This window comes from Littorina saxatilis, linkage group LG15 (genome assembly GCF_037325665.1).
Source record: "Littorina saxatilis isolate snail1 linkage group LG15, US_GU_Lsax_2.0, whole genome shotgun sequence".
Classification (NCBI taxonomy): Eukaryota; Metazoa; Mollusca; class Gastropoda; order Littorinimorpha; family Littorinidae; genus Littorina; species Littorina saxatilis.
The window spans coordinates 823932-833799 of NC_090259.1; the positions used below are offsets into that span (position 1 = coordinate 823932).

The 9868-nt window shown below is 47.5% G+C and overlaps 1 protein-coding gene across 1 annotated transcript; it reads left to right on the forward strand.

Moving 5' to 3' along the window:
- The first annotated feature begins 1289 nt into the window (after positions 1 to 1289).
- LOC138948370 (serine/threonine-protein phosphatase 6 regulatory ankyrin repeat subunit B-like) lies at positions 1290 to 8784 on the forward strand. Its single transcript, XM_070319902.1, has 4 exons — positions 1290 to 1545; positions 1879 to 1953; positions 2268 to 3017; positions 3894 to 8784. Exons 1-4 carry the CDS (start codon positions 1290 to 1292, stop codon positions 7919 to 7921), a joined length of 5109 nt encoding a protein of 1702 aa, XP_070176003.1. The 3' UTR covers positions 7922 to 8784.
- The last annotated feature ends 1084 nt before the right edge of the window (positions 8785 to 9868 follow it).

Consider the following 9868-nt stretch of genomic DNA (forward strand, 5'->3'; position numbering starts at 1 on the left):
ACGAAGGAAGGGAGGTAAACGCTGAAAACCTGGAGAAGATGAGAAGATAAGGAAGAGTTACTTATAATGGTGAAATGAACACAAAAACCAAAATCAGTTCAGCGCTGCGCGCTGAGAGCACGTGTTGAAATATCTCATCGATGATATTGTGTCCGGGGTGTAGCTGAATACGGTGGCCAAATTTGAAAAAGATCCACCGAGAACTTTGGCGTTGTGATGTGGTGTAGCGGCTTTGGTGTGTCGGTATGGGGGCCCGGGTAGCTGAGGTGGAACCAAAATCGGTTCAGCGCTGCGCGCTGAGAGCACGTGTTGAAATATCTCATCGATGAGGTTGTGTCTGGGGTCTCTCTGAATAAGCCCACCAAATTTGAAGCAGATCCATCGAGAACTTTGGCCGTGCATTGCGAAGACACATATATACACAGACACACACACAGACACACAGACAGACACACAGATACAAGTCGTATATATATATATATATAGATGCATCCACTGTATGGGGTTGTGCAAGTGCATGTTTTGAAACCTTTAGCCAGTCTTCACAGAAGAGCAGTTAAGCTTATTATGCTAACAAATCACACTCCTTCAGAATCTGATGATACAAATTTGCAAGTATTACCATTTCAAACAAGGTTAATGTATAATAAAGGTGTTATAATGCATAAAGTGATGTCAGGATATGCACCGGAGACATTACATCTCTCTCTCTCTCTCTCTCTCTCTCTCTCTCTCTCTCTCTCTCTCTCTCTCTCTCTCTCTCTCTCTCTCTCTCTCTCTCTCTCTCTCTCCCTCTCTCTCTTGTTCATGCAGTGACGTCAAGCACTTGCTCAGGCACACCGGGAACTCGGACAAGATGTTGGAACTGTCACAATTAAAAGAACAATTAGCGCTTACAATGTGAATGAAGAGTGTGTGCTCGGTGGAGTATTGCGTTCTGCTGTGGCTATTTCTGTGGCCCACTGCTGGATGACCAGAATGGTGGACAAAAGGGGCTGCGCGTTTTTCTTTTAGCTGGCTTGTGTAATTTGTGTGCAGTGCTATTCCTACTGATGCAGGTGGTGATCGCACGAGGGGTCAACAACGGAGGGGAGCCATGACAAAAACCGCTGCATGTCAGCAACGATATTGTGGATTGCTTTGAAACTCCCCATAAACAATGTCTATACAAAAGACATACTTCGAGTAAGACTGCCGATTGTTGCAGGTACATGTTCAGTACTGCACTACCCTAACTTAAACCATCAAACAATATTTTCAGCTAAGGCCACTCGACGTCCAGTGTTACTATGGCAACCCCCTGTGAGCAAAGAGACACCACAGCACGCTCAGGAGCTGATGACGTCGCATCTCCAAGAACACTCTTGTCGACTGATGACGTCACATCACCAGAAACAGCCTTGCCGACAGATGACGTCACACTACCAAGAACAACCTTGCCCGATGATGACGTCAGAAAAAGCACAGCCGCCTCTGACCTTCAACTAAGCACCGAGGACGAGCCAATAAATCAGCCATGCAACGTGACGGGCAGAGATATACAGGGTAAGTTACAGTAGATATTTACCATTCTTCCTTTCTGTGTGAGTTCTGAAACTCCCCAATAGTTCTGTTGAGTTTTAGCGACAACTTGGCCACTTTTAACAATACATGATTTGTTGACAAGCATAGGGAGAAAATCAAGTTCAGTTTTTAATATACAGCACGTTCTGATGATCTACAACCACAACTCTAACTATTGCTATCGCTGCTGCTACTGCTGATGATAATGATGATGATAATGCTGCTGCTACTCGCTAATGATGATTATAATGATGCTTATAAAGATGATAATTCATAATGTTCACCTATAATTCTCTGTATGTTTACATCTCACAGGAGGAGAACAGTTGTGGAACATGGGGGAAGTTCTCCGTTCTCAGCTGCAGGATTCAGAGACGTCTTTCGTGCAAGGTGCGTGTTTGCGGTTGTCCGTCTGACACTGGCTGCTTGACTGTTGGTCGGTGTCTGCTTCACTGTGAAACTTGATATCATGACACTTCCAGTGCTTGATTGGCAGACATAAACTTAATGCTCACTATACATTGTAAGCAGGTACATTGATTCATAGAAAAAGCACTGTAGATGCATTCTTCTTTAATTTTTAAGAAATGTAAACACACAAAAGCGTATGTGCCACTTCATAGTCTGTACATTTAAATATTTTAGGTTTTCCTCAAAAGGTATACTTGTCTCGCTTTATTCTTCACGTACTCATTGCATTTCAGCTAACAGCCAAGTTGTTGCTGACAGTGAGAGATCGCGATGCGTTCAAACAGACGATCTGGAAGAGGCATCAGACATCCTTCAAGGGACAGGGCGAGTCATCCTGTGTGGGTTTCCAGGAACGGGCAAGACCACTGTGGGACACGCCCTCTTGAGACGCTGCAGAGAGGAAGGCTTCAAGCCCTACATCCTGTCCAAGCTGGAGGACTGGCACACCCACATTGGACCAGGGAGGCGGAGCCTTGTCTTGATTGACGGCTTGATGGGCGTGGTCCGTGTAAACAGACAGCAGTATGAAGAGTGGAGGAAGATTCTGCGCAACATGCTAGAACTAACCAAGGCAGGAGACTGCAAGGTGGTGGTCACGTTGTATCCCCACGTGCTGTACGAGCTGCAACAATTGGAGACTGACTCTCAGAGCCCTCTGTTTAACAGTTCTGCAGTGGTGAGGCTGATGAAGGAGGATCTGGACACAGAGGTTAAGAGAGAACTGCTTGATTTTCACATGAAGCAGCTTCCCCTTCAGCCGTCACAGCAGCAGGAGGTGGTGGAGATAATTGTGCAGACAGACACCAGCGGCCCTGCGTTTCTCTGGTGCTGTCGTTACCTGGTGGACCATTGGCAGGCTGTAGAGGACCCCGCTAATGTCTTCACGTCGCCGGCTGAAGCGAACTCAGTGCTGTTAAAACAGATGTGTCTGCACGAAACATACGGCGACAGCTTTGCAGCAGTGTTTGTGCTTACTATGCTGGGTAAGGGTCGGTTCCTTGAAAACAAAAAGAGAGCGCAGGCTATACTCTTGGATCTCGGGTTTCAAGGACATTGTGACGATCATCTTGCAGAGTATGAAGCTTTTCTGTTGGGTTCTGTGCTGGCAAGTCAGGGTCGTGGATTTATCAGTCGCGTTATGTATGATGCTGCTGGCCTCGCTCTCGGTCGCTCGTTTCGCTTGCCTACACTGCTAAGAGTGTGTGACGTCACCTTCCTCGTGCAGCATGTAGGTGTAAACGTAAAAGTAGGGCAGTTGATGAGAGCGAAGACAGTCTTGGATATACAGCTTGGGTCAAAATGTTTTGACAATGAGGCTCGTAAAACGATAACCGTTCTCGAAAACTGTCAATCACTAATAGCACGACTACACGAAGAAGTCATCACGGGGAATTTGAAAGAAATCAGTCCACACCCCGCTCTGCAGTGTCCTGAGTTTCTACTTGAAATGGAGAAATACTGCGAGAAGGAAAAACACAATGAACACCACCTGCTAAGGGCCCTGGACACAGTGTACAACTTACCATTGATTTACTGGTCTCTCCGTAACAAATGTCACGGTCTGAGTGAATGGTGCATTAATACAATGAACGCTCATCAAGCCTTACACCAGACACTGCATGACACCCTGCTGGCGTGTTGTCTCTTCCCGCATTTGGCTTATGAATTGGGACATAAGTCAGAGCAACTTTCATTTCGAGGCCTTTTGGCAGCAGAGATCTGTCCGTTTTTTACTGAGAAAAAGGTGTTGTCACGCGAATATATTGCAAAACATTTTGTTGAACAAACTGCAAACTTTGACGGAATGATGACTGGGACAAAGATATCTTGGCAACAGCTGTACTACCTGTGTGACACAGATCTTCCCATTCCATTAAACCTGATCACAACACATATGCCAGACAACAAACCAATGTCAAATTCTTCACTTGTGGCCAGTGTCAAGGTATCAAATGACACAGTCACCGTGCAGGTGAGGGACAGTGGGGACTGGTACCTGGCGCTGAGACTGCTGGCTGACAGGGAGGTGGACGAGACAGACCGTGATGGCAACACGCTGCTTCACATCGCTGCCGACAAGATAAATCTGAAGGCCATCACACTGGCCGTGAAGAGTGGAGCTTCCTTGACAAAGACAAACAATATGGGCCTGACACCCTACCAGCTGGCACAGCGACGAAGAAAAGAGTTAAACAAAGCGACGGACAAAGTTAACGTCGTATTCAATTTTTTCAATGCAATACGTGGCGGGAACGACGTGACGGTGAAGACACTCCTGTGTCACGGAAGCAGTGTTCGTGACAAGGACGATAAAGGAAGAACAGGTCTTTTAGTAGCGTGTAAAGCGGGACAGGGAAACATCGCGGATATGCTGATTGATCTTGGTGCTGATGTCAATGTCAGCGTAATTTCCTGGTGGGAGTGTCCTCATACACCGTTGTTCTTTGCTTGCCATAGGGGTCTTATACGTACAGTTGAGTTGTTCTTGAAACACAACGCCGTCATCGATGCAATAAATGAGTGGAAACAGTCAGCCCTTCACTGTGCGTGTCGGTATAAGTCCCCCACAGCCAGCGCCGACATCACCCGTCTCCTGCTGGACGGTGGGGCTGACGTCAATGCACACGATATATGGGGCAGGACACCGCTACACTTCGCGGCATGTAGTGGCAACACAGAAACTCTGAGGCGGTTGATTCATCATGAAGCTGACCTGAATGCAACAGACAATGAGGGCAGAACGCCCTTACACAGCGCATACACGGCAAGCAGACCTGGTATCATCACCCAGCTGGTAGAAGCAGAAGCGGAGATAGGCCGCATTCACCAGGCAATGGTGCGAGGTGATGTTGACGCCTTGATGACTCTCCTCCAACAGGGAGCTGACGTGAACCAGCACGACACCAGTATGGATTATAGTCTGTTGCACGCTGCCTGTCTGATGGGGCGTACTCATATCGTTACCTGCCTGACTCAACACGGGGCGAATGTGAATGCTGCCGATAATATGAAGAGAACACCTCTACACATTGCCTGTGATGCTGATCAAACACAGGTAGCGCGACAACTCATTGACGAAGGAGCCGATGTGAATGCAAGGGACGAGTCTAACTCAACACCCCTTCACATCACTGCTGATAAGGGAAACATTGAGATAGTTGTCTGTCTGTTAGAACATGGTGCTCAGATTGATGCAACTGCTGATTATGACATCACAGCGCTACACACAGCCTGTAAGAATGGTCACACTGAGACAGCGCAGTGTCTACTGCAGCATGGAGCCAAAGTGAACGCTGTATCAAAGTGGAATGGAACACCGCTACACACAGCCTGTGAGAATGGTCACACTGAGACAGCGCAGTGTCTACTGCAGCATGGAGCCAAAGTGAACGCTGTATCAAAGTGGAATGGAACACCGCTACACATAGCCTGTGAGAATGGTCACACTGAGACAGCGAAGTGTCTACTGAAGCATAGAGCCGACGTGAACGCTGTATCAGATAGGTACGGCACACCGCTACACACAGCCAGTGTGAATGGTCACACTGAGACAGCGCAGTGTCTACTGAAGCATAGAGCCGACGTGAACGCTGTATCTGAGAGGTATGGCACACCGCTACACACAGTCTGTGAGAATGGTCACACTGAGACAGCTCAGTGTCTCCTGCAGCATAAAGCCGACGTGAACGCTGTATCAGAGAGGTATGGCACACCGCTACACACAGTCTGTGAGAATGGTCACACTGAGACAGCTCAGTGTCTCCTGCAGCATAAAGCCGACGTGAACGCTGTATCAGAGAGGGATGGCACACCGCTACACACAGCCTGTAGGCATGGTCACACTCAGACAGCTCAGTATCTCCTGCAGCATGGAGCCGACGTGAAAGCTGTATCAAAGTGGAATGTGACACCGCTGCACACAGCCTGTAAGAATGGTCACACTGAGACAGCGCAGTGTCTCATGCAGCATGGAGCCGACGTGAAAGCTGTATCAAAGTGGAATCTGACACCGCTGCACACAGCCTGTTGGAATGGTCACACTGAGACAGCGCAGTGTCTCCTGCAGCATGGAGCCAACGTGAAAGCTGTATCAAAGTGGAATCTGACACCGCTACACACAGCCTGTGAGAAGGGTCACACTGAGACAGCGCAGTGTCTCCTGCAGCATAACGCCGACGTGAACGCTGTATCAGAGAGGTATGGCACACCGCTACACAGAGCCTGTAAGTATGGTCACACTGAGACAGCTCAGTGGCTCCTGCGGCATAAAGCCGACGTGAACGCTGTATCAAAGTTGAATCTGACACCGCTGCACACAGCCGGTTGGAATGGTCACACTGAGACAGCTCAGTATCTCCTGCAGCATGGAGCCAACGTGAAAGCTGTATCAAAGTGGAATCTGACACCGCTGCACACAGCCTGTTGGAATGGTCACACTGAGACAGCGCAGTGTCTCCTGCAGCATGGAGCCGACGTGAAGGCTGTATCAAAGTGGTATGGCACGCCGCTACACACAGTCTGTGAGAATGGTCACACTGAGACAGCTCAGTGTCTCCTGCAGCATAAAGCCGACGTGAACGCTGTATCAGAGAGGTATGGCACACCGCTACACACAGTCTGTGAGAATGGTCACACTGAGACAGCTCAGTGTCTCCTGCGGCATAAAGCCGACGTGAACGCTGTATCAGGATGGTATGGCACACCGCTACACAGAGCCTGTGAGAAGGGTCACACTGAGACAGCTCAGTATCTTCTGCAGCATGGAGCCGACGTGAACGCTGTATCAGAGAGGTATGGCACACCGCTACACACAGCCTGTGAGATTGGTCACACTGAGACAGCTCAGTATCTCCTGCAGCATAAAGCCGACGTGAACGCTGTATCAGGGTGGTATGGCACACCGCTACACAGAGCCTGTCAGAATGGTCACACTGAGACAGCGCAGTATCTCCTGCAGCATGGAGCCAACGTGAACGCTGTATCAGAGTGGAATGAGACACCGCTACACACAGCCTGTGCGAATGGTCAAACTGAGACAGCTCAGTATCTTCTGCAGCATGGAGCCAAAGTGAACTCTGTATCAGTGTGGAATGACACACCACTACACACAGCCTGTAAGAATGGTCACACTCAGACAGCTCAATATCTCCTGCAGCATGGAGCCGACGTGAACGCTGTATCAACGTTTGAAACACCGCTACACACAGCCTGTAAGAATGGTTACACTGAGACAGCGCAGTGTCTCCTGCAGCATGGAGCCAAAGTGAACGCTGTAGCAACGTTTGGCACACCGCTACACACAGCCTGTGAGAATGGTCACACTGAGACAGCTCAGTGTCTTCTGCAGCATGGAGCCAACGTGAACGCTATATCACAGTGGTATGGCACACCGCTACACACAGCCTGTGCGAATGGTCACACTGAGACAGCTCAGTATCTCCTGCAGAAAGGAGCCAACGTGAACGCTGTACCAAAGGGGAATAAGACACCGCTACACACAGCCTGTACGAATGGTCACACTGAGACAGCTCAGTATCTCCTGCAGCATAAAGCCGACGTGAACGCTGTATCAAAGAAGGATGGCACATCGCTACACACAGCCTGTGAGAATGGTGACACGGAGACAGCTCAGTATCTTCTGCAGCATGGAGCCGACGTGAACGCTGTATCAACGTTTGAAACACCGCTACACACAGCCTGTGAGAAAGGTCACACTCAGACAGATCAGTATCGCCTGCAGCATGGACCCAACGTGAACGCTGTATCAGTGTGGTGGGGCACACCGCTAGACGTTGCTAGAAAGAACGCACAGCACTGTGACGACTTGGTGACGCTGCTTGTCCAACACGGTGCTGTCAGCAGAGATCAGGTCACAAGGACAACATGAAGTGGACGACATCTGTCTGCTTCGCTTGTTTCAGGTTGACTGCATGGATGACCCTTGTTATTTCTGTTACCGCGTTCAGGGATCATATTCTAGGCCCCCCTCCATTTTCACACATTATCTCACCCTGCTGAGACAGCTCTATGTCTCCTGCTGCATGGACCCAACGTGAACGCTGTATCAGAGAGGGATGGAACACCTCTTGACGTGGCTAGAAAGAACGCCCAGCACTGTGACGACATGGTGACACTGCTTGTCCAGCACGGTGCTGTCAGCAGAGATCAGAGCACACGGATATCATGAAGTGGATAACATATGTCTGCTTTGCTTGTTTACGTTGACTAGGTGACCCATAACATTGCTATTTTCGTTTTACTGCGTTCGGGGATCATGTTCGAGGTCCCCCTCCACCTTTCCCTATCATCCTAGCATGCTTTTGAACCTCTCACCTTTCAGACACACTTTGAACCCCAATATTGCCCGATCTGAGCGACTTCAGACTTTGAATACCTGTTTCATATTGAGAAGCATTCCATATAGTCCCATTTCACTACCCAACACAGTCACTTCCTTAGCTGTTACCAAAGAAGTTTGTGTGTTGCCTTACTGGAACCACTCTCCGCCCCTCCCCGACACCCCCACCCACTGGCTTCTATTGCGAAGAAACTTTGGAGATGAGTTGAGCAGTTTATCTTTCACATTCTTAAACAGCAAGTCAAAATAGTTTGATTTTTCACAAGTTGACAAGTTTTTGTTGTTCTGATGAACATTTCATAGACAGCTAGCCTTCCACTTGTTATGATGTACACGAGAGAAACTTAATATTTGTGATTGTTGTTGTTTTGTTTGTAAGTGTGTGTGTTTGTTTTGGGTGGTTTTTTTCTGCACTTTTTTTTTTGGGGGGGGGGGAGGGGACTGGAGGTATGTGGTCTTGGTCCACGAACTGAATAGAATCTCACTTAAAACAATGCTTTTTGTTGCACTCGGTAGGGAAAAAGAGCGCTCTTTCGAAAATAGTGATAGTTTTAATACGCATAGAGAATATATGCAAAAGCGACTTTCCCAGTTTTTGTTGTGACGAGCAGTACAAGTGTAAGTGACAAGGCAACATTAACACAACTATCCAACATGTGTGAGGCGTGATGATGTCAAGCAGTAGCTCAGTGTCTGCCCATTATTCCAATACCCTCTTTACTTCTTACCATCATCAAAATGCGTTGTGCTTTGCTGGTTTGTTTGACTTTCCTAAACTTTATTTCACATCATTTCCACCATAGGTTAGCACCCATCTTAATTGAGTTCATGAGCTCATAAGTCGCAGAAGCAAACAAATGAGTGAGACAGCCTCAGAATTCCCGTATAATTATGTGGTCTTTTTTGTCTGTAAACCCAATACATTGATGCTGTACATAGTAAGTGCAAAGGACTTACATTTTTGTCAGGTTATTGTGAATAGTATATATAACATGGTCACCTAATGTCGGACATATTTTGTTCTTAACAAAATACAACATGTACACTTGTCATATATTATTCTTAGAATAACACTATTTTTCTAATTGATTAACCGTTACGACCGCTGTATACGTACTACCTTTAATACACAAAGTCGGTGTCGACCACGGAAGCAAGTTTGGAATTTGGAAGAGGTGAGATGCAGATATATATATACATATCCCATGACCTCCCTTCTTCGTCTCTGTTACTTCAGTATGGGTATATATGTTGTATTTTCATAGCTCAATAAATACATCATGGACTCCAAAAAATATATGATAGTGCAGATTCCGATTTGGGCAAAGGACTACTTTCCTCCCGACCTTTGACCTCGCGCCGAACAATGTGACACATTTGTATGAAGTTCTAAAATCGTATTGCACGGCTCAGAAAACCATATCAGTTGCACGCAAAAATGAATCTCAGAACTGATCTGATGTATGAGATGCAATA